The following is a 25157-nucleotide window of genomic DNA, read 5'->3' as shown; positions in this document are numbered from 1 at the left end:
TTTCAATAGCTAAAGCATAACATGATGCTAACAGAATGGGTTAAAGGACCATAAAGCAATGTCCCTGCAGGTTGAGTTGTATACTTATACAGTCTGTACTGTATGTTGTTGTGTGTACACATGCCGGGTCTAGGGTACACAGTCCAAGACCATTTTCTTTATGTTACTGTATATCTCATCTCAAAAAGAGTTGTGAAAAGAGCAACTCACCATGCGCGAGTGGTAGTGTCTCAGGAGAATGGCGTGTCCGTACAGCAAGGTGCGATGGCCTCCGCCTTGGGAAGACTGCAGAGGAACAGAACAGAACAGAACACAGGATTATTTAGCGTTCAACACGTGATCCGTCCAAATGAGGTGCCGTGCCGTTGCAAGACCAACGGCAAAGTCGAAAGGGTTAAAAGTCTGCGCACTATTAAACCCATTTAGATCAGAGGACGATTCTACGAATGCCTTCTATAAAATCATGACAGCGTTGTGAAAGACCTAGGTTTTCTATGTCTGTGGTTCTCAAACTATTTCCGCCTTCTGGACCTCCAGAATTATTATGTAATTGGCCGCAGACCCCCCCTCTGAAAATATGTTGTGCAGGGACCCCCCCACCCCCACAGACAGAAGCAAAGATTTGAGTTAAAAACGTTCGCTCTGAAAGAATATATATTCAAAAGATTTGCGCCACACTTTCGATTTACGATTTTTCGACTTACGATTTTTCTAATGTTCTAATACATATCATTTTTGGGGGTCATTGACATGAAATATTGAGCACAACTGAAACATGAGGTATTTCAGAAAACTGTCAGGATTTAGAAGATTTATTTTTATTTTTATTTCGACGTCAGGCCAATAATTTAAATAAGAATTGTTTTGACACTGTGCATGATGTCTGCAGACATAAGTCAGCTATTGAAAAAAATAGCAGATCTACAAGCTCATAGCGCGCTACGAGCTTGTAGGTCTGCTATTTTTCAATCAACGTTTGGCTCTTTCTACTACAGGTCCCAGACACAACCTGGGCAGACAAGACATGGGACACACAGTACACTAGTTGAGAAGGACCAAGACCAAAGACACGCCTCAGGGAATCACCATTATAATAAAACGTACAGGCAAATACATGGTTCGTGTAGCAAAAACATCATTATCAGACTCCATTGGTTTGCTACCCATATAGTGTTGTTTTGGGCAGCACATTTTTAGATTTTAGTTTTAGTCATCATGAATCTCTTGAATGGTTTTCTCTTTAGTTTTAGTCACATTTTACTAGTCACCTGGAATGTTTTAGTGTTAGTCCAGTTTTAGTCGACTAAATATCATAATATTTTAGTCGACTAAATCTAAAGGATTTAAAAGATTTTTTTTCGTAAATTTCGACGTCAGGCCTAAATGGGCTTAACCATTATCCACATTAGCAGTATAGGCTCAGCTGGGACAGGTGTGTATGTGTGTGTGTGTGTGTGTGTGTGTGTGTGTGTGTGTGTGTGTGTGTGTGTGTGTGTGTGTGTGTGTGTGTGTGTGTGTGTGTGTGTGTGTGTGTGTGTGTGTGTGTGTGTGTGTGCGTGCGTGTGTGTGCGCGTGCGTGCGTGTGTGTTTTGGGAGGTGTTGGGTTTCCCCTATGCTTGAGGCAGGCAGTAGGGACTCTCCACTGGGCTACATGCCATGCTATTCTCATCCACAGTCACAGTCAGTGGAAAAGGCCAGCCAGGCCAACACACAGACAGCCTGGGCTCCACCGCGGCTAAAGCCAGGAGCTGCTGAACAAGCCCCGATAACGCAAGGCCCATAAAGCGCTTGCTAACACCCCCCCCTCCCCCAGCTAAACCATTCTGACCTGAGATCAGATTCTAAAATTGTCTTCTACATCCTGACAGTTTTCTGAAAAACAGATTTTTCAAAAATAGCAGACCTACAAGAGCTCGTAGCGCGCCACTCGGTGGCGCGCTACGAGCTTGTAGTTGTAGATCTTGCTATTTTTCAATAGCTAAAGCATAGCATAATGCTAACACCAAAAGGGGTTCCCGCCCGAAATGGGTTCTAAACCAAATGCTAAACAGACTTTTGTCTCGTATCTGATCGAGGAGAGCAGTCCGCGCTCTGCCGTTATAAGTCTATTGCGGCTTTATGGACTTAGTTAGTGTTAATACGAAATGAGTGCTATAGCTATTATGTAGCCTGGGCACCATTTCATTTAGGGTATATGATCCTGTCAGGAGCGGATGATATCATTACGTCATGTTGTAGTATTGTTTTGTAGTCGACAGGCAGGAACAACAGGCGGCAACTTCCTTTTCCCTCAAACCGATTTTTCTCAATAAAAGCTACAGGCTACGAGAGCTTTTATTGAGGGAAAAGGAAGGAAATGCATTTTTCCCCATAGACATTTCAAAACGTATTTATTTAAAGACCTTTTAAGCGTCGTACAAAGCCAACTCTTGTTGTGACAAATCATGACAACAAACACAATATTTTTGACCAAGAAAAGATTATTTGTTCAGCCCGAAATATTATGAAATAGAGTTGGCTTAAAGGTCTTTAAATAAATACTTTTTGAAATGTCTATGAGGAAAATGAACGGAGAAAAGTGTCACCCTATCAAGTTCTGCATACGCCTGTGGAGACTCGTCCTCTTTTAGGTTTTCAGAAAGCTCTATAGGTTAGGTTTTAAGAGGCCTCAGGTCTAATTGGGTTGAAATAAAAATGACTTGTGAATGTTGACACTATTTCATTGAAGCAGACACGACCAGCAGCGATGGAGAGGTTTGTTGTACAGATAAGGCTGGTTGATTTGCCTACTGGTTGGATTGAGGATACGCTGCAGGCTACAGGATAATGAGACACTTAACCCATTCTGACCTGAGATCAGATTCATACGAGGTTTCCACTGGACACACACTGGTCTGATTAACCCATTCTGACCTGAGATCAGATTCTAAAAAATGGCAGTCGTTCTTCGATTTTTCAAAAAATAGCAGACCTACAAGCTCATAGCGCGCCACTCGGTGGCGCGCTATGAGCTTGTAGATCTGCTATTTTTCAATAGCTAAAGCATAACACGACGCTAACACCGAAATGGGTTCCCGTTCAGAATGGGTTAATGTAGAGACATACCTATTTGTCCAAATCAACCTGTTCGGCAAGATAGCGGAAACGGGGGGGGAAAAAAGGAATATTGACAAAACAGCAGGCATGGAAAAGCCACGAATAACTTGCCCATCTTATCTATAGCAAAGTTATAGGAACACCTTCAACGATTTTCAACCTAAAATCCCATTGTTTTGATTGGCCTGGCCAACAGTGTGTTGAATATGACGAATGGTCGAAGTGTCCTTGAGCAAGACGCGAGACACAAGACCCGTACGTGCGCCACAGCGCCCCCTTGTGGGCAGCGGTCAGCTGGGTTTAGATGAAACCAAATGGACCCTAGCCGGGAGTAAGTATAGGTCAACGTTATTATGCACCGAAAGGGACATTCTTGGCCCGAAACCGAATACCGAATATAGGAAACAGTCGGCCGAAAACCGAATACCGAATATTCGAATATGATTAATATTATATATCTTTTTTCCTATACCATTGCTGTCATGGCCGTACCTTAAAGCGAATTGATTTATGGCAAAATAAATGGTTATGGCAAAACTTAGCTTAAATAATAATCACTATTATGGGTCCATGCAGCTCTTTTTAATGCATTAATTGCATACACTATTTGGTGATATATTTTCTGTCTATTCGGGCCAAAACCGAATAGGACCGAAAATGCATTTTTTTTTTGCCATTTTCTTCCGAATATTTTCTGCGGCCGAATATTCGGTGCATCACTAATTATTACATTTATGTTTTCTGTATATTTCTTTGTCACGTCATTTGCTTTTGACGCCGTCAACATTTCGCGGGGAAATTCACAGAAGACAGAGGATTTATGTTATATGCCATGTTATACAACTGATCCCCTCACATCAGAACAATGGGTTAGACATTGGCCTGGTTTTGTCTTTCAATCAACATCAACATCAACTCCACATGCTCGATGTCTTTTGTCTTTCTTGTCTCATCTGTACCTGCATGCAGGTTTTCCTTCCAACCCAATATGAAAGCAGCGGGGTTGGCGAAAGGGCAATTTCTGTGTGGAGTTTGCATGTTCTCCCCGTGTCCCCTAGGATAGGTACCCTCACAAAAACATGCAGTAATCCTGGTCTCTAAACTGCCTCCCCCTGGCCAGCCGGGGCGCCTGATGGAGGGGAAAGGAACTGGTTGGAATAACGTGTTCCTTCCACGCGCTACGTCCAACCAGGGAAACTCCCCCCTGTCAGGTGTAAAGGAGCAACTTGGACACTCAAGCATGAAGGGAGCATGAGTTAAGTCCGTTGCTCTCCCCAGGTTGGTGGAGGGTGTGTAGAGCCCAGGATGACAGTAGATGATTGACACAGGGGTGAAAAATGGGTTACAAAATCGTGGGATAAAAAATATATATATAAAAAAAAAGGAAAGCAGCTGAAACAGGGTTCATTTTGTGCAATGAGCTGCTGTAGTATTAGTGTTTGTATTGGAAGGAAAGCCTGCATCAGTGCATATACGCACAACTCTCCAAAACACTGTACGTGTGGATGAAACTAAGAAGCTTAACAGGAGCGAATATGACACTCTTCCTACAAACACGACCGTCATATATAGCAGTGATTCTCAACCTTTTTTTTTTACTTTTGTTTTGGGTTTTTTTCAACCAATTGGTTCATGTTTTAGGTTGTTAGGTTGTCCCCCATATATGGGGACTAGGTTGGCGGAGGGTGTGTAGAGCCCAGGATCACAATAGATAATTGACACAGGGGTGAAAAATGGGTTACAGAATCTGGGAGCTGACCAGTACAACCACAGTCTTATACTGTTGGCCACTAAGCAGCTCCAGGGGGAGCAGTTGCTCAAGGGCACTTCAGCGGTGTTGGGACAATCACTTCCCCACCCAGATTGTTCCTACCCGTTCGGGGAATCGAACCGGCAACCTTTCGGCAACAAGGCCGCTCCTCTAACCCTTAAGCCACCGCTGCACGTTGACGGTATCGGAGCTCTACGTACCTCCATCAGGTCCATGGTGTTGGCCAGCATCTCCTGCAGCGCTCGCACCGACAGAGACTGCTCCAGGATGAACGAACACACGGCCAGGTCTGGAGGCACATTCTGACAACAACAACACCATGCATACATTTTAGAGATTCATAATTCATATACATTGGATCCACACTTTAGAAAGTTTACAACCCTTAGGCCTCAATGAAGACTTCAATATGAGTGTTGTTCTATAAACAGATAACAAAAGATTACATTTGCTCTTTGCTTTATGATGGCTATGTGCCTGATGTTTGCATTCGTTTGCATTATTGGCTTTTGTTTATTCTGTTTTTTTTTGTTTACTTCGTTTGTAAATAATTGTAATTTTTCTTTCCTCGTGATGTTTCCTCTTGTCTAAATGGACACTTGTTGTCTTTGGGTGCCTTGTAGTTTCACTGAGAACTACAACTCCCATGAGTTATCATTCAAATTTAAATGTTTGACATAGGTGTGATCAATCATCCAATCAAGTGATGAACATATATTCTGTCCTATCAGAATACATCATCAGATCATTTACGAAAAAACATTAAAAAGTTGAAAGACGGAGAGATAAAAGGTCTCAAAGGCCCCCCACAATAGCAACGATATATAGCAATGTGTGTGTGCCTGTGTGTGCCTGTGTGTGTGTGTGTGTGTGTGTGTGTGTGTGTGTGTGTGTGTGTGTGTGTGTGTGTGTGCGCATGTGTGCATGTGTGCGTGTGTGTGTGTGTGTGTGTGTGCGTGTGTGTTCCAATTTGTATGTTTCTCCATAAACGAACGCCCTACTACTTTTCATCACACAAGAGTGTTGCACAACAAAAAACATGTGTAAATAGCACATTTACAAGCATTGGCTATTTTTTTAAGATGTTTTAGAAAATAATAATAAAAAAACAGGAACGCTTTTAGGACTTAAACAAGGTTTCCACCACCACTGTGTTCTCTCTCTTACCTGGGCATTGGAGGTGGTTTCCAGAAAACACAGGCGGTTTCCAAAGCCCTCGCAGGAAAGACATAGTTTGATCTGCTCCTTCAGCACGGAGGCAGTGCACTGTAGAACAATCTGATCATCCTGGAGACAAAGAATAACAACAACAACAACATCAGACTTATGGACGCTTTACTTGGCACTTAAGCAGCAGTTTTTAAGAGATGAGAGGGTTGGGGGGGCAGCATTGATGCGAGTTGGGAGAGAGTTCCTAAAAAGAAAAGGCCCTGCAGTCATGTCTATAGCCTGGCTGGACTATAAAGCCAGACGCGAATCAGCCGTTAGCCAAAAAGAAATGGACTGCCACACGACAGTGTGTGACTTGAGTCTGGCTTATCACTATTATCACCCCATACCCCGGGGGTCCAATGCTTGACCCTGGAGAAGTCTAGGAGGTCGGCACCCCTGCCTGGACCCGAGGGAGCGGGAGGTGAGCAAGGCTGTTGAGGACTGTGTTGGTTATGTATGCAGTACCGCACAAGCACACACACACACACACACACACACACTTCCAATATTGTACTGTACTGTACCCATATATATGGGCATAATAAAAAAAGGTTGAGCAACATTGCAATATTGATATAAGACTATATTTTCATTCTCAGCTGTGTGTGCATGGCAACAATCTAATCAGAACAGAACCCCCGCCACAGGCCAGCTTTTACCTTTTTTTTTTTCTCTGTTTGAATCAGTACTGGTCAAACAGATAAAAGATATAACTTCTATCAGACAGCACTAATAGTAGGTATACTTTCAACTTTCTATTTTCACAAAGAAATTAAGGGACGCATAAAAATGTGTCCCATGCGACCCTCCGAGCACTATACAAAAGGCTCCCAGGCGGCAGGTCGACAGACAGAGCAACAGAATGCTAACATGTGCTATGCTAACGCTAAAGCTAACATAAAATGTGTCCCATGCGACCCTACAAAGAAAGGCTCCCTGCAGGCAGGTCGACAGAGCAACAGGATGCTAACAGAGAGTAATTTGTGGCCCGGCGCCATCAGAGGCTGATGTAAGCGTAGCAATAAACACCCCCTCTCTCTCTCTCTCTCTCTGTCTCTCTCTCCCCCCAATTTGAACCCACCCCCACCTGACACCCTGCATCGCCAGCTGCCGCCTGTGCTCAACTATTATATCACTTAACAACCTGACTGACTTCCCTTCTCCTCTCCACCCCCCGCCCCTCCAGCTCTTTTTATGTTACAGACAGTAAAGGCTCATACATAGTCTGGATTTTCGGTGATTAGGTGACCACCGAACTACAACATGACGTCACCAGCCATGGTGAAGAGCAAACCACCGCCACCGCTCCAGCCCTTCTCTCTGTTTTTACTCACCACCGCTCAACGTTATTTCAGCTCCGGTGGTCAGCTCACCACCGGAGCGGTGGTCACCTCACCACCGAAAATCCAGACTATGAATAGGCCTTTACAACTACTGTATTTTCATGACTTCAAAACCTATACCTATATATCTTTTTGTTTCCTCTTTCGGTTAACCCAATTTAGCCCTGGGAAGTCCAGTCCCGCGGGGGAAAGAAGTTGTTGTTTTGTTTTTTTCGTTTCACAATAAACCCAAGCGTTTTAGGTTCTAAAACACTTTTGAGTATAACACTTTTTAATCATGTCACATTGTGTTTAGATTAGATTAAAAACAGAAGAGCATGTTTGAATGGCATGTGATTGCACTGAGTCAACTGGTATAGCTAGGCTACTCCTTTTCATTGTGAACAAGTAGCCATACAGAGTACTACAGTATGCATACCCAACCCTATACCTGGCAGGTGAAAACAATTAAGATTAGCATTTGAATGCCTGATCTGCATTGCGTAGAAGAGGAAAAGGCAGCTATTTAAAAATAGCAGATCTACAAGCTCGTAGCGCGCCACCGAGTGGCACGCTACGAGCTTGTAGGTCTGCTATTTTTGAAAAATTTAAAAACGACTGACATGGAAACATAGCTTTTTCAGAAAACTGTCAGAATGTGGAAGACATTTGTAGAATCTGATCTCAGGTCAGAATGGGTTAAGGTGTGTTCAGACTTGGATGGTTAGAGCAGCGCGATTACACACAAAGTCAACGCCAAAGACGAGAATTGGGCGAACGGGCGCGGCGCGACCTGGCGCAGTATACAAACGGGACGATCTGACCAGGCGAATATATACTGTACATATTCAGGTCTAATTCCTCAATTCCTCAATTCCACCACGGAGTCTACACGTCACTGCTGGGAACGATTCTACAATACAAATGCCTTCTAGATCCTGTTTTCGGAAAATGTTTCTATGTCAGTTGGTTCTCAAACATTGTCATGTCAAGAACCCCCAAGAATATTATGTAATATTGGCCGCCGAGTCGACCCCCCCATCTGAAAATATGTAGTTCCATGCCGAAGCATTTAAAGTTTTAAAACGTTTAAAAAACATTTGCTCTGAAAGAATAAATATTCAAAGATTTGCACTACATTTTCACGATTCAAAAGAAATAGCAGACCTATACAAGCTCGTAGCGCTATGAGCTTGTAGCGCGCACACACACACACACACACACACACACACACACACACACACACACACACACACACACACACGTTGTCTCATGTACATGATCATTTACCTACAGGTTGTGAATGGGAGTGCAGTGCGGGACTAGTTTGTGTGCCCATTATACAGTAGCCTACACATAACAGGATGGAAAGTGATGCCGGGTCGCTGACCTCATAACACACACTCATAACTCCCTCCCACTCTCTCCCTCTCCGTCTATCTCTCTCTCTCTCTCTCTCTCTCTCTATCTCTCTCTCTGTGTACCCAGAGGCCTCTGCTGCCTTTCCTTTGGCACTGTCTGTGCCACCTCTCTTCCTCGAGTCAGGGCTATTATTTATCTCTCTCTCTCCCTCTCCGTCTCTATCTCTCTCTCTCTCTGTGCACCCAGAGGCCCTTTGGCTCAGGCGTCACTGTGCCACCTCTCTTCCTCGAGTCAGGGCTATCATTTATCTCTCCTCAGCCTAGAAACGTCTCTGCGTCGTGTCCCGCTGCGTGTCCCCTTGTTCTCTGGGAAAAGTGGAGCAACTTGCCCCATGTCCTCCTCTCTCTCTCTCTCTCTCTCTCTCTCTCTCTCTCTCTCTCTCTCTCTCTCTCTCTATCTCTCTCTCCCTCCACCTTCACTCTGGTCCACAAGGAACATACCGGCACCAAAAATACCATAATATGCAACTGAAATAACCAATACTATGCATCATATAATAATCATAATGCATCATGATATATACACTAGTATACTAGTATTGTGTGATTTTTTGAATAGCCCGCACTATATGCAGGACAAAATAAATAATACTTATAATTACAGTGTTTATTTGTGAGACACAAGTTGTCTCATAAACGGCACGATAATTCAATCAATTGTAACATGATCTCATGTAAACATGACCATGCAGAAACTGAAAATGCAACATACAATATGCAACTTCCTTTCAAATAAATAAATACAAATACCATAAGCCTAACTAACAACCTAATTTTTTTTTTTTTTTTTTTATATTTTTAACCCACGATTTTGTAACCCATTTTTCACCCCTGTGTCAATCATCTAATGTGATCCTGGGCTCTACACACCCTCCGCCAACCTGGGGAGAGCAACGGACTTATCTCATGCTTCCTTCATGCTTGAGTGTCCAAGTTGCTCCTTTACACCTGACAGGGGGAGTTTCCCTGGTTGGACGTAGCGCGTGGAAGGAACACGTTATTCCAACCAGTTCCTTTCCCCTCCATCAGGCGCCCCAGCTGGCCAGGGGGAGGCAGTTTAGAGACCAGGATTACTGCATGTTTTTGTGAGGGTATCTACCCTAGGGGACACGGGGAGAACATGCAAACTCCACACAGAAAGGCCCTTTCGCCAACCCCACCTTCGGGTATGGGCACTGATGACGCGGAGGAGGAAACACGCCGCCAGCACCCACAGCGTCCCGAGCGGGAATCGAACCCAGGACCTTCTAGCTGTGAGGCGACAGCACTACCGACTGTGCCACCGTGCCCCTAACAACCTAAATTTAAAAAATGAAAACACGTAAATGGTGCATTTATATAACACTTTTATCCTAAGTGCATTCATTACACATACTGTGCATTACATTCACCCATTCACACAGCGGAAGATACCGGCATGAAAGGCACCAGCCTGCACATTGAGAGCAATTAGGGGTTTTCTCTTTGTGTACGTTTACAGTGTCTATAAGAGGTTGGGTAGTTTCAGTCATCTTAGCTTAGTTTTAATTTAGTTTCTATTTAGTTTTCGTCAGTAAAAAAGAGGTAGTCGGCGAAAAAAAGTCATAGTATTAGTCTACGAAAACAACACTGACACAAAGTCACAAATGTGGTGTACCAGCATACAATAAGGTCAGACTAAAGAGGTCCTTTGTCTACCAGTCGACCTTGAGGCTTAATCAGGAGATGTAGTAGCCACAGAATAATCTAAGCGGTGGATATTGCTCATGTCTTTATGTATGTAAATTGTCTTGTTCTTTGTGTTTGTATATGTGTTTCTGCATACTTGGCTGCTGTGTCGCAAGACAAATTTCAGTGTGAACTGACAATAAAGTACTATATCATATCATATCATATCAATCCAGCCCTATGCTTTGGCAATAAGCAAATACACTCAGTGTCAAGAAACGCCACACGATGCTATGCAACAGAAACAAGGAGAAACTGAAACAACCACATCCTAAATCTCTTTTTTTGAGGGTCCCTATACTAGCCACACCTATATGCACAGCTTTGTGTGTATTCTGTCCGTATATGAGCACAGAATCGATGACTTTGATTGGCTGAGCACGATGATGATGTATGATGAGCGCCGCTCACTTCACACAAGTGCGATGTTGTTTCTTCTTCCTTTTTTTCCGGCCCAAAAACGACAAAACCAACACACGTTTTCAAAGATCTAAGCGATTCTCGGTTCGATTAAAAAACGACAAATTGATTCTCATTCAAATATTCCCAGTTCATCTAAATGAATTCAGTCATAATTGTTTTCATATGGACTTTAGCAACCAAGTGTATAGCCTAGATATTTCCAACAATGCAAACAAAACATTATATAATATCCTACCAGAGAGGGTCGTGTAATGGCTTTGAAGGATTCTTACATTAGGTGTAGTTCCATTTGACACAGTTGCCTTTGATGCAGTAGTAGTATTAACGAGTGTCAACGACACCTCAGCTGTGCTGAACTGAAGTGACTGGAGTTAGTTTAAAATCCTTGAATATGACTTGAATAATGTGTACTGTGTGATTATGGTAAGCTTACATTTCATTTCTGGCTACTTCCTCAAGTACAGGCTGGTTCCCATGCCCGACCACAACAACCATACACAGGTGTATGCGGTTATAATCAGTGTGGCCAGCCTGCCCTGTACGCCATCAATCATCTATAATGACGGTGGCCTTTTCATATCACGGGCACGGCCCATTATCCCGTTTTGCCCCCGAGCTTTTCAATAGCTAAAGCATAACATGATGCTTAAAACACCAAAAAAGGGTCCCCGCCCCAAAATGGGTCATTTATTCAGCATTCTAGCCGCGGACCACCATTTGATGAGATTTAGCCTCTCAGACCCAAAACTAAAGAATTCTTTGTTGTCGTTAGATAATTTTTTTGTGTACAATGCCATGCTGTTGGCAAATGTTGATAACAAAATAACAATATTATACACTATATAATTGTGTAGACAGATGTTTAACAATAGTTTAACTCTTGAGAGCGTAAAATTAAACCAAAAAGAGTTAAAGATCTATAAGGGTCCATTTGGTTACACTACCAACTCTCAATCATTTAGCTCATGGGGAACACCTGGAATCCCCTTCAAGGACCATTGGTCCACTGGTTGAAAACATATAGGACAGGGGTTCTCAACATGGGGGTCGTGACCCCTCGGGGGGGGGGGGGGGGGGGTCGCCAAATTATTTGGGGGGGGGGGGGGGGGGATCCCAGATGATTAAAAAAAAAAACCTCAACTGAATGGCTGACAAAATGGAAATGAAGAGTTTACAGGTTTTTGTTGCAAGATTACATCATGATGACATCACCAAGAGCACTTTCAACAATGTCACAGTGGCAGAGAGAGAGAGAGAGAGAGAGAGAGAGAGAGAGAAAGAGACCTTAAAAAGCAAAACAGCCTTCGGAAAACACAACAATAGCTATTTGCTGCTCCCAATAATGTGCAGAATGTTTCCACTTCGCTTCCTCCTCGCGAGTTTGACTGAATTCAGACCCCCTATAAAAACGACCGTTCTCTCTCAAAGCAGTGAGAGGCTGTGGAGTTAATATAAGCCCATGTTGTGGCGGGGGGTGATAATACGAATCTAAATCGGTCTTGAATTGGGCCGAACGAGGCTGAACTGGGGCTGTGTGTGTGTGTGCAGAGTGCAGACTAGAGCAGGCAGGCAGGCAGTGTTTTCGAAGGACAGTGAGAAGAGAAACCAGTCATGGAGTATATAGCCAGCCGGCCCCCCCCGATAAGGAGATATGGGACTGTGCATGTGGGGCTTCGAGGACGACGGCCCGCCCGGGGGGCTAAAAGGGGGACACAGTGACTCACTGCTCTGAGACGAACCTACGACGATCGGATGACACTCTTTTTGCTAGCCGGTCGTCTGCAAACGACCAAACGATATACAGCCGTTTTACATGCAGGCGTTTCACATGACTCAATGCTGTTCAGAAGAATATCTATATAGACAGTATACATATACACCGACCGACACGGAACACGGTCTCACTCTGCATGCTATAGCTGGCTGCAGTTTAAAGTGTGTTTTAACGGAATTCTGTTCTAACCTTAGCTATTGAAAAATAGCAGATCTACAAGCTCGAGTGCCGCGCTACGAGTATTTTTGAAAAATCGTGGGGGGTCCCTGGAACAACATATTTTCAGGTGGGGGTCGACCGGTGGCCAATTTCATATAGTTTTGGGAGTCCTTGACGTGAAAATGTTTGAGAACCACTGATATAAAAACACAGGTTTTTCCAGAAAACTATCAGGATTTAAAAGACATTTTTGTAGAATCCAGCTCAGGTCTAAATGGGTTTTAACCATATAGTGTCCCTATATATTCTGGCCATGATGTCAAAATAAATAGGCGAACAAAATTCAGCCGGAAACCGGCAAAGATATCTTGATATTGGCTATATTAGGTGAAAAGGGGGAAGAAGGAGATCGGGCCGAGTACAGACCCCTGGGGGCGCTCTGCTCAACATAGTATACACACTAGGACAAGAGGGCCGGATCGGATCGCACACAAATTCACGTTTAGAATTTGGGGCCAATTTTCTGTCGAAAATACACATCCAGCTAAAACATGTCCAGCCAAAAACAAATCCCTAACCGTTGGTTCTCAAGTCTGGTCCTGCAGGAATACTATACTGCTATATGTAGCTTTCATCTATACCTATTGTCCCAAACAGGTTGAAATAAAGTCCCCCAGAGACGGCAACACCGCGTGAGAAAGGAAAGCAGCAGGTCTCCGCTGTGCCTGAATCCATTTCGGGGCCGGGAACCCCTTTTGATGTTATAGCATTATGTTATGCTTTAGCTATTGAAAAATAGCAGATCTACAAGCTCATAGCGCGCCACCGAGTGGCGCGCTACGAGCTTGTAGGTCTGCTATTTTTTGAAAAGTCGTGAAAATGTGGCGCAAATCTTTGAATATATATATATTTCAGAGCGAACATTTTTAACTCAAATATTGGCTTCTGGGAGGTCACTGGAACTACATATTTTGAAATGTTTAGTTTAGTTTATTAGTTTGTTTTTTCTTTCCATACAAAACATTCTTAGTTCATCAGTTTTTTCTTTTTCTTATTCTGGAAAAAAAAAAATCTCTCAGAGTTACAGACCCATAAGGGTCCATTTGGTTCCAAACTATCATTTAGCTGGGGGGGACCCCCTGGAACTCCCTCAAGGACCCCCGGGGGTTCCCCCGAACGTCACTTTTAGTTATATAACAACTTAGAGTGTACATTCAAAACAACTGCAATTATTTACTGGCAATGCTTAAGTAGTGAAATATGGTAACTTTTAACTACATACATTTAAGTTGTTCTAGTCAGTGGTGGACTCCTGGTCAATATTTAGTATACTCCTGGTCAAATATTACTCAACTACCAAAGTTGCTCAGTCGAGTAAAAAAAAAGTACTACGAGTACTTGCTTATACTTCAAAAGTACATTATCACAAAGTGAAAATGCTTTAACAAAAATGACAAAATGTTGACAAATGTACCAGACATATCAATAAAAGTGAAAAAATAGCAGATATCCAAGCTCGCAAAACACAGCTTCTAATGGCATATATACGTAAACTTTGGTCCCATATACTGCAGGTCTGCTCCCAAGCAGAGCAGACGTGAGTTTGAGTATGTCCGTCAAAATCCACAGACAAAAATATTGATAAATCATATTTGAAATAGTGGTTCGTGTACATTTTCAAGTCAAGTCAAAAGTACAATATTTGTCTGTAGTCATCTCTAAAGTATCCAACAATATAAATGCTCAAGTTGAGTGGTGAAAATGTGCTTTATTATACAACAGGTCGTTTCGAGGAAGCGATCTGATTGGTTGAAACGGCTTCTATAGCCGTGGATCAAGCCAGCACCATTCACCACCTAATCAATCTCGTGTAATATTGCTTAATTAATCATTACTGTCCACTATATACTGAGCACATAAGTATTGTACGTATATCTCATAATGCTTGTAAAGCATGGAAGCTTTAACCTCTTTTGGTGTTTTAAACATCGAAACACATGAAACACACATGAAAATGTGGCGCAACTCTTTGAATATATATTCTTTGCTTCTGGGCGGGGGGGGTCCCTGGAACATCATATTTTCAGATGGGGGGGTCCAAGACCAAATACATACAATGTTTGGAGTCCTTGACATGAAAATGTTTGAGAACTCCATTGACATACTGTAGAAACATGGGGTTTTTCCAGAAAACCGTCAGGATTCAGAAGACATTTGTAAGAATCGTCCTCAGTCCAAAGTGGGTTAAGTTGTTAAGAGTTCACGGCCTTTGTTAAAAACTGCTGGATTTACATAAGCTTCTGCTGCCAAACATAGACCTCTTCGGTGGAATTATGGTTGCTAGGAAACAGTTTGGGTCATTCTTATGTCCCACCATCTACGGTACTATAGCTGCACATTCACCAAACACTGAAAGAAATAAACCCATTTAGAGTGCTTTATAATTATATGTGTGAAAAGATCAATTTCATCCCTTTTGGTGGCGGGAACACCTTTTGGTGTTTTAAGCATTATGTTATACTTTAGCTATTCAAAAAAAATCACGTGGCGCAAATCTTTGAATATATATTCTTTCAAAGTTTTTTAATGTTTTTTTTTTTTTGTGGCTTTCGCCTTTATTATTTTTTTATGGAGGGACAGACAGTAAGTAGGCTGACAGGAAATGGGGAGAGAGATGGGGGGGGGAGACATGCAGTAAAGGCCGTCGGGATCGGGAGTCGAACCCGCGGCACACTGCCAGACTGGACTATACCAGCCATGGTGCCTGGACCGCTGAGCCACGGGCACAGGCCAGAGCCAAAGTTTTTAACTCAAATCTTTGCTTCTGGGGGAGGTCCCTGGAACAACATATTCTCAGATGGGGGGGGGGGGGGGGGGGGGTCGGCAGCCAATTACTATTAAAATAATAATCTTACAGAAACATAGGGTTTTTTTTCAGAAAACTGTCAGGATTTAGAAGACAAGTCGTTCCCAGGTCAAAAGGGGTTGAAGCCAGGCGAAGGTATAATTAAGTGACCGATGGCTCCACCAGTTTCATAGTTATAAGAACGGAATGTACCCCTCAGAGAATGCATACAGAATGATGTACACTCAAAATGAGGTCACTGAGGATGTTGCGGTGTATAGATTAATATTCATATAATATTCATAATCATCAAAATGGGGGGGGGGGTGTCTGTGGCATAATGCATATCAAACTGAGTCTGAAATTAAAAACAGGTCAAATCACTGATCTGGAGGAAAAAAATATTCTATTGCTTTCATTTCATAGTCTGTTGTACAATTTTGCCGAAAACAGCAGCTCTACAAGCTCGCGTCGTGATGCAACGCGTTGTGACTCGTGAGCTATAGAAGATTGGCTATTTTCAGCGCGCGACACCACCAGCACGCAAAACTGTAAATTCTTCAATTAAACTTGACAGTTAGACAAATGGCTTTCTCCGCTCACGTGCAGCCGAGGACCGCACATGTGGGCCGCTGGAAAAAAAAACGTTCACTCTGTAACAATATATTATACAAGGTACAAAAACAATATATTCAAAGGTTTGAGGCACATTTTCACGATTAATTTTTTTTTGCAGATCTACAAGCTTGTAGATCTGCCTCCTGCTTGTTTCTCAGCCATCCACAACAATAGAGCGTCGCAGTCCCCCCGCCCCCCTACCAGGGCCCAGGAAATTATTCCCCCGTTCATTTTCCTCAGAGACTTTTCAAAAAGTATTTATTTAAAGACCTTTTAAGCCTCGTACAAAAAGCCAACTCGAGTTGTGACAAATCATGACAACAAACACATTTTTTTGGGGCCGAACAAAGAATTAGAAAGAAGAAAAAAACGGCAGGTTACAACACTTTTTTTGCTGTTTTTCTTTTAATTCTAATTATTTGTTTGGTCCAAAATATTGTGTTTATTGTCATGAGTTGTCACGACTCAAGTTGGCTTTGTCCGCGGCGGCGTAACCGTCTTTAAATGAATACTTTTTAAAATGTCTATGGGGGGAAAAATGCATTAGGAATAATTTCCTGGGCCTGGCGTCGATCCTCTGTTGTGTCGCGTGCTAATTTTATATGACACAGACGAGACAATGCCAAGCAGGCGGGGGAGGGGACATCACAGGAGCACTGTGTGACCCAGTGAACTTGTACCTGGGTGCCGGACAAAGGTTCTACAGTTTACTATAGTAGGCTACTGTTAATGCTCCCATCAGTGAACTTGTACCTGGGTGCCGGACAAGGTTCTACAGTTTACTAGAGTACTGTTAATGCTCCCATCAAAGCAGTGTTGTTTTTGGCAGAACATTTAGATTTTTAGTTTTAGTCATAGTCTCTTGAATAGTTTTCACTTAGTTTTAGTCACATTTCTTAGTCGACTACAATGTATTTTGGCGGGCCTTGATGCCGTCGTATTATGACTGATTTTACACTTGCTGAAAATAGCTGATCTACAAGTTCACAACGTGTCGCTAGATCTGCTATTTTGACTTATACTGGATATCTTGTCCACTAGTCCCTTCCTAACATTTTAGTCTAGTTTTTATTTGTTGACGAAATTGTCAATATATTCAGCCTTAGTTTTAATCATCATCATATCATATAGCTTAGTTTTAGTCATCATATAGCTTAGTTTTCATTTAGTTCCCATTTAGTTTTCGTCAGTGAAAAATGGCAGTCGACGAACATTCATTAGAGAATAGTTGGCATTTCTGTGCAGAGCAAATCACAATGTCTGTAAACAAACTACTAACTAGACAGAAGGCCGCTGCTGGGCACAGCTGGTTCTACTGGGCATTCGGGAACGATGCTAGTCGGGAACATAACGTAACATAAGTTGTGAATGCATGCCCCGCCCTGTTATGCAATTTGTAAGCATATTATACAGTATGTAGATCTCTGTTTGCTTGTGTGTCCCTTTTATGCCCATTTGTCTGTCTGTCTGTCTGTCTGTCTGTCTGTCTGTCTGTCTGTCTGTCTGTCTGTCGGACGTACGGACAACGTCTATCTTCTACAGTGATACAATATAAGATAGTGTCCAGTACATTGATTGATTGATTGGTTGATTGGTACAGTTTGTAGAATACAGTTCAATGAAAATACATGTCAAAATACAAAATCAGCTAGGAGGATAAAAGTGGGCCACCTAGGCATCACATGCTCATTCACATTCAGATTCACTTCATCCAATCACACACACTCATTCCATCGACATACTGTACCCAGGCATAGACACAAAAAAAACATTTTCATAATCATACTCAGAGTCAGAGTCCCTATGGTTGGGACTCAGATGCGCTTGATCTGAGTACTTAAAAAGCAGATCCAATTAATTGCCAAACCATAATAAATATAATATTGCTCATTTTATATTTCATCCATTCACCCTCATGGTGTTTGATCGTGGACTTCATTGACATTAAAAGGAAGTATTTTGACAGGTGCCACCCAGAAGTCTTAATGAGTGACCAGGTGTGTATATCTGTATGTCTCTCTCTCTCTCTCTGTGTGTGTGTGTGTGTGTGTGTGTGTGTGTGTGTGTGTGTGTGTGTGTGTGTGTGTGTGTGTGTGTGTGTGTGGCTGCACCACACACACACACACGCACCCCACACACGCACGCACCCCACACACACACACACACACACACACACACACACACACACACACACACACACCGAGACATGGCCGAGTCATGGACACTTACAATACAACAGGAAAAAGCCCTGGATGGAGTCTACACAAGAATGCTACGAATGGCACTAGGTGTCACATGGGACCTACAGTACCACGGGTCACGGACAAAGTCAGAGAGAGAAGGATGAGGCTGGCAGGGCACTGCGTCAGTCAGGCACCCAGAACTAGAGGCAAGTAAATTGACCCCATGGGAGCCAACCACAGGGCAAAGCCAGGAGGGGAAAGAAGCGTATACCACCTAATGTAGATGTTCGTACAACTGACAACACTGCAGAGCTCAAGAACCTGACGTTGGAGAGGACATTGTGGAGGGCAGCGATCCAGGAATCCCCCGAGTTGGTGTTGGCTAGACTCGCAGCAACTATAACTAACTGACTCAAGTGGGCTGTTATAGCGCCACCATGAGGCCGACTGATGCAATTCCTTTTCAATTCATTATCATAATTATTATGAACCTCCCCCCTTGTAAATATGATGCTTACGGTCTCCGAGGGAAAAGATACTTAAATTTGGAGCCTGAATTAGTCTTCGATGTTCCCATTATAAGCCTATATGGAGAACAAATTAATTAATATCAATTAAACTATACAACGGATCTCTTAGCAAAATACAAAGCACACGGTTCCAGATGAAGCCGGTCGATTTGACGTAGTGTGAAAACTGCAACAAATAAAAACAGTGCGGCTATGTACAGTAACAATAGTCTGGTTGCCACACTAATAAATAGTACACAAAATAAAAACTAGACTAAAATGTTAGGAAGGGACTAGTGGACAAGAGATCCAGTATGAGTCATTTTACACTTGGTTGCATGCTGAAAATAGCCGATCTACAAGCTCACAAGCTTGTGAGCTTGTGTAAAATCAGCCATTTATACGACGGCATCAAGGTGTATCAAAATGCATTTTAGTCGACTAAATCAACTGTAGATTTAGTCAACTAAATTTAGTCGACTGAAACACTAAAACATTCCGGGTGACTAAAACTAAAATGTGACTAAAACTACGTGAAAACTACATTCAAGAGACTACTGTATATGACTAAAACTAAATTCAAAATCTGCAGGCAAAAACAACACTGGTTTGTGTTCATCATGTCTTGAGTTATATCAACACTCTGGACTTCACAGTGTAAAAGCCTCCATGGCTTTTGGCCCGTTGCCTTAACCCATTTTGGACTGAGGTCGGCTTCTAAATCCTAAAATGTTTCTGAAAAAACATGTTTCTATGTCAGTGGCGCTCAACCTTTTTCATGTCAAGGACCCCCAGAATGATCTCTATTGGGCCGCGGACCCCCATCTCAAAATATGTAGTTCCAGGACCCCCCCCCCCCCCAGAAGCCAATATTTTAGTTAAAAATGTTCTCTCTGAAATATATATTCAAAGATTTTCACGACTTTTCAAAAATAGCAGACCTACAAGCTCGTAGCGCGCCACTCAGTGGCGCGCTACGAGCTTGTAGATCTGCTATTTTTCAATAGCTATAAAAAGCATAGCATAATGCTAACACCGAAAGGGGTTCTTCCCGTCCAAAATGGTTTAATCAGAGTTGTTGCTGATGCGGGCCAAAAGCCTACTGTCTGGGACATCGATTAGACCAGCAGCACTGCAGACAGTTGGCTGTGGCTGTGTGTGTGTGTGTGTGGGTGGCGGATGAGACAGATCTGGCCCTGATTGAAAACACGCAACAGGGAGGAAGAGAGAGAGGGGTTGGGGGATTTCCCCCTCTCCCCAGCACTTTCTACTTGGGGGTCCATTTTCACACTTTCACCGTGTAGCGGCATGAACCGTACTATATACTGTATCCCAATTCTGGGCATGTCGTGCATTACGAGGTGAATATTTTGTGAAAATAGAAGATTGGCTATTTTCCCGCGAAGACATTTGATGACGTGCCGGTATAGGGTTTAATGTGGTAAAACTCATTTATTGGGAGGTTTTAACCCACTATGTCATACTTTATGCTATTGAAAAATAGCAGATCTACAAGCTCATAGCGCGGCCGCGCTATGAGCTTGTAGATCTGCTATTTCTTTTGAAAAATCGTGAAAATGTGGCGCAAATCTTATCTAGTTGTATATATTCTTTCAGAGCGAACATTTTTTACTCAAATCTTTGCTTCTGGGGGGGGGGGGGGGGTCCCTGGAACAACATATTTTCAGATGGGGGTCGGTGGCCAAATACATATAGTTTCTGGGGTCCTTACCGTCGTTGACATGAAATATTGAGCACCACTGAACATATATTATAAAGGTATTTCAGAAAACTGACAGGATTTAGAAGACACTTTTTAAATTTCAAAGTCAGGTCTAAATGGGTTAATACTTAATACAGCAGACAAGTGAACAAGAACAACTAAAATACCTTTTTTACTCTTACACCTACAGTAGTATACACAAGACGTGTAACGATTAAAGCACGAACTTGAACCTTGATCTTATCTAGAGACCCTATCCGATGTATAGCCTCGGAAACCCAGACGTTTTTATTTCCAGGGGAGAATTTATTTCCTAGGGACGGAAACCTGTGATGTTCAATTATTACACTGACCTGACCTCTCTGGTCTAACAGCAGCGCTATAGACCTGACCTCTCTGGTCTAACAGCAGCGCTATAGACCTGACCTCTCTGGTCTAACAACAGCGCTATAGACCTGACCTCTCTGGTCTAACAGCAGCGCTATAGACCTGACCTCTCTGGTGTAACAGCAGCGCTATAGACCTGACCTCTCTGGTCTAACAACAGCAGCGCTATAGACCTGACCTCTCTGGTCTAACAGCAGCGCTACAGACCTGCCCTGAGCAAAAACATCCAACCGCGGCAGTAAGAACATCACATTGAAACCACTACAACACCAGGTGTTATATACAGGGCCGGTAATTACTGCCTGCACCTGGATTTATGGCCATTTTCTTTTATGACTGAGGCGAGAAAATCTAATTCCATATCTCTCTCTCTCTCTCTACACCTTTATTGAAAGGATAAGCCCCTTGAGATGTCACATCTCATTTCAGAGGGGGTCGCCTCAACACAGATACATTGAACAATACAGTTCACAAAACAATACAACAGTACACAACCATACATACAGTACAGACAGGACAAAACAGAACAAAAGCTCTCCCAAAGATAGCTCCCAACCCCACTGTTTCAACCCTAAATAGCAGTCTCTCCTCTCTCTCTCTCTCTCTCTCTCACACACCGACACACTTTCACAAGAGAAGGCTCATCGTGATTTGGCGCGTACGAGACGCTCCATGTGGAACAAGGTCATTTGCAGGCCGTGGGACAAGCTTAATTGACAATTAAGTACAACTGTCCAATAGCAGGTATAGTTTGCTGCGAGGTCACGTTGTTGTTGTTGTTGTTGTTGTGATGACAAGAAGTGTGCAGCTGAAACCCACGGCGCTAATCACAAAGATGGGCACATGGAATGCATGATCCATCTCTCTCTCTCTCTCTCTCTCTCTCTCTCTCATTAGCAGGCAACAGTGCAGCACAGTCTCTCTCTCTCTGCTTCTGGCAAACAGCGTTTGTTCAAAACGGAGCACATAATTTGGAAGCCAATCTTAGCCGATCTCCAGGATGGAGCATGACAAATCTGACAGACTTGATTTAGTTTAATGGCTATGTATAGAGATTGTGAATAGATCTGCTTGCTGTATCTGGACAAAATCTGTAGTTGTACTGTCAAAATAAAATGAGTTTAGTAAAAAAAATCTGCCTCCTGGTGGCGCTATAACAGGCCCATGTGAAAAGGTTCAGCTCTGGCATCCAGGGAGTGTGCGCGCACACGCACACGCACACGCACGCACACACACACACACACACACACACACACACACACACACAAACATACTCTCCCCGCATGCCTTCGGCCTGGTGGAGACAAAAAATCACACACGTGTGAACTGAGTGGTGCAACTCCCCTCTCTCCCCCCCCCCCCCCCCCCTCTCTCTCTCTCTCTCTCTTAGCTTAGGCAACAGTGCAGCACTATCTCTCTCTGTTTCTGGCACAACAGCGCCCCTACTGGTACCCATAGTCATACTGGTGCTCATAGTCACATAAGTCACATGAACACGGACATTGCTGTTCCTTGGAGTGGTTGCACCACTCAAAAAAAGGAAGACATGGGGGTGCTGTTGCATGGTGGGAGAAATCCTACTATGTGTGTATAAGAAAACTGACGTCAATCCTTGATTTTCCTTGAATGTTTTCTGGTTCCGAAAAATTCACACCTCACGATTTAGCTTATACTCTGCTGCTCTTATGTCCATTTATTCTTCCTTCCCTATTTCCTTCTGTCTCGCCCCCCCCTCCAACAACTCCTCTCGTTCTATTTTAAGGGCTTGCACCTGTTACTCTCACATTCCCTTGCTTCTGCTGACCAGCAGATAGTCAGAGAGAGAGCTCGTCTCTCGCTAACGGGCCTCTGCAAACAGCACCGGACATGACCACACCACTGACCAATTAACAGTACCCACCATTTTCAATTCATAAAAAATTCACCTGACTTTCCCATAAACTCAAACTCAATCGAACTATTTCACTGCACACGTACTGACTGATGTGATTAGGATCAGAACTACAGCAGAACCATACGTTAATTATTTCTCATATACACAGAGAAAAGGAATGGGTTTTGTTTGGTTTGCTCACCCAGTTCATATTCATTCATGTAAACAAACTACAGACTTATCATAGTTCTATATCTGACTATATATATCCTGCTACCGAGTTGGCTTGAACCCATTTAGACCTGGGAACGATTCTAAAAAAAAAATGTCTTCTAAATCATGACAGTTTTCTGAAAAACCCTCATGTTTCTGTATCAGTGGTTCTCAATATTTCATGTCAAGGACCCCCAAAAATATATGTAATTGGCCGCCGACCCCCATCTGAAAATATGTTGTTCGAGGGACCAACATATTTGAGTTAAAAACGTTGGCTCTGAAAGAATATATATTCAAAGATTTGTGCCGCATTTTCACGATTTTCCAGAAATAGCAGATCTACAAGCTCAAAGCGTGTCACTTTGTGCCGTGGATTGCGAGGCGTGCGAGCATTTAACATTTTAGAAAAGTCTTGGAAGTTTAGAACTATACTGATTTTAGTCTTAAGGGTTAAGGTTAAAACTAAGGACACATCAGTTGTCAAAACAGTATTCCAGGGAGGTCTGTTATTGAGCCTTGATCACAGGCGGCACGCAGAGCAATACTGTGTCTTTATTTATAAGGTCGCTGGGACTGCTTGCATCTTATTTATAATGATATATTCAACCCCCGAAATGCCATGTCTGTCTCAGCGAGTTCAAAGCCAGACCACTGGGGGGGTTGTTGTTGCTGCATGGTAGAGGCTGTCTATCTGCCAGATTATTTATGGCACAAGTTGGCAAATTTTGGGTACATTTCTGTTTTGCCATTCTCGATCAAGACATTTCAATAACCTGTGTTATAAATCGAATCAAATTCAGTCTAGGCGACCCCGAATGCTTTCTGCTGCTCTGTCTGTGTTAATTGGAAAGTTATACCTAAGGGAAATTAACTATTCCCCACTGCCTATACCTTTTGGAAATAAGAGTAAGAACAACATGAACAGTAAAATAAATCCTTAGTGTTCATTAATTTTGAAGGACCACTTTACCACTTTTCCAACTTAACTTCATTTAATTGGTCCTGACTAATGTTCCTGATAAAATGTGTCTCATAGGAGGGCTTTGGGCCGTTCAGAAACCGGTCCACCAGTGACATCATCGATGGGGGGGGGGGATCCAAGCCAATAGAAACTGCAAGCTTTCCATTCTTGAAAAGTTGCAATGCGATGATGGAAGCCATCGTTCTCACGATAATAAAAATCTAAATATATATATTTTTATATTTTTCTTGTTTAAAAAATATAAAATCTGCCTAACGATGATGTCACTGGTGGACGGGTTTCTGAACTGCCCACAGCCCTCCTATGAGACCAGTGTTGTTTTCGACTACCTTTTACGAAAACTACATGGAAACTAAATGAAAACTAAGCTATGATGACTAAAACTAAAGACTAAATATACTGACAATATCGTCAACAAATAAAAACTAGACTAAAATGTCAGGAAGGGACTAGTGGACAAGAGATCCATTAGTTGCATGCTGAAAACAGCCGATCGTCAAGCTCACAACGCGTCGCGACGTGTTGTGAGCTTGTAGATTGGCAAATTTCAGCAAGTGTAAAAACAGTCATTACGACGGCATCAAGACCCGCCAAAATACATTTCAGTCGATTAAATCAATTGTAGATTTAGTCTACTAAAATCTTATATTTTGTCGACTAAAACTAGACTAACACTAAGACATTCCAGGTGACTAAAATGTGACGAAAACTATTCAAGAGACTATGATTAAAACTAAACTAAACTTGCTGCCAAAAACAACACTGTACGAGACACAGACCGAGTAGAAAATAATGATTTCATCCTGAACATTCAGTGAGGACCAAATAAAGTTATATTTAGTGTATTATTATTAATATTAAACTAACACTACTGTGATTTTACGGCGTATGGTGCTGCCTTTTCAACAATCCCACAAATATTAATTAGTCAAAATG

The 25157-nt window shown here is 42.7% G+C and overlaps 1 protein-coding gene across 1 annotated transcript in view; it reads right to left on the bottom strand.

The window, feature by feature from the left end:
* The window catches only part of ryr1b (ryanodine receptor 1b (skeletal)), a 162794-nt gene that overhangs the window by 126675 nt on the left and 10962 nt on the right, over positions 1 to 25157 (bottom strand). The window contains 3 exon segments of the mRNA XM_080771534.1: positions 211 to 285; positions 5068 to 5169; positions 6035 to 6154. Of these exon segments, the coding sequence (XP_080627660.1) occupies positions 211 to 285; positions 5068 to 5169; positions 6035 to 6154 (297 nt within the window).

Source organism: Protomyctophum bolini, assembly GCF_963924005.1.
Source record: "Protomyctophum bolini genome assembly, chromosome: 9".
Taxonomy (NCBI): Eukaryota; Metazoa; Chordata; class Actinopteri; order Myctophiformes; family Myctophidae; genus Protomyctophum; species Protomyctophum bolini.
Note: the sequence above shows the minus strand (reverse complement) of the source record. Positions and strands in the feature narration are given on the sequence as shown.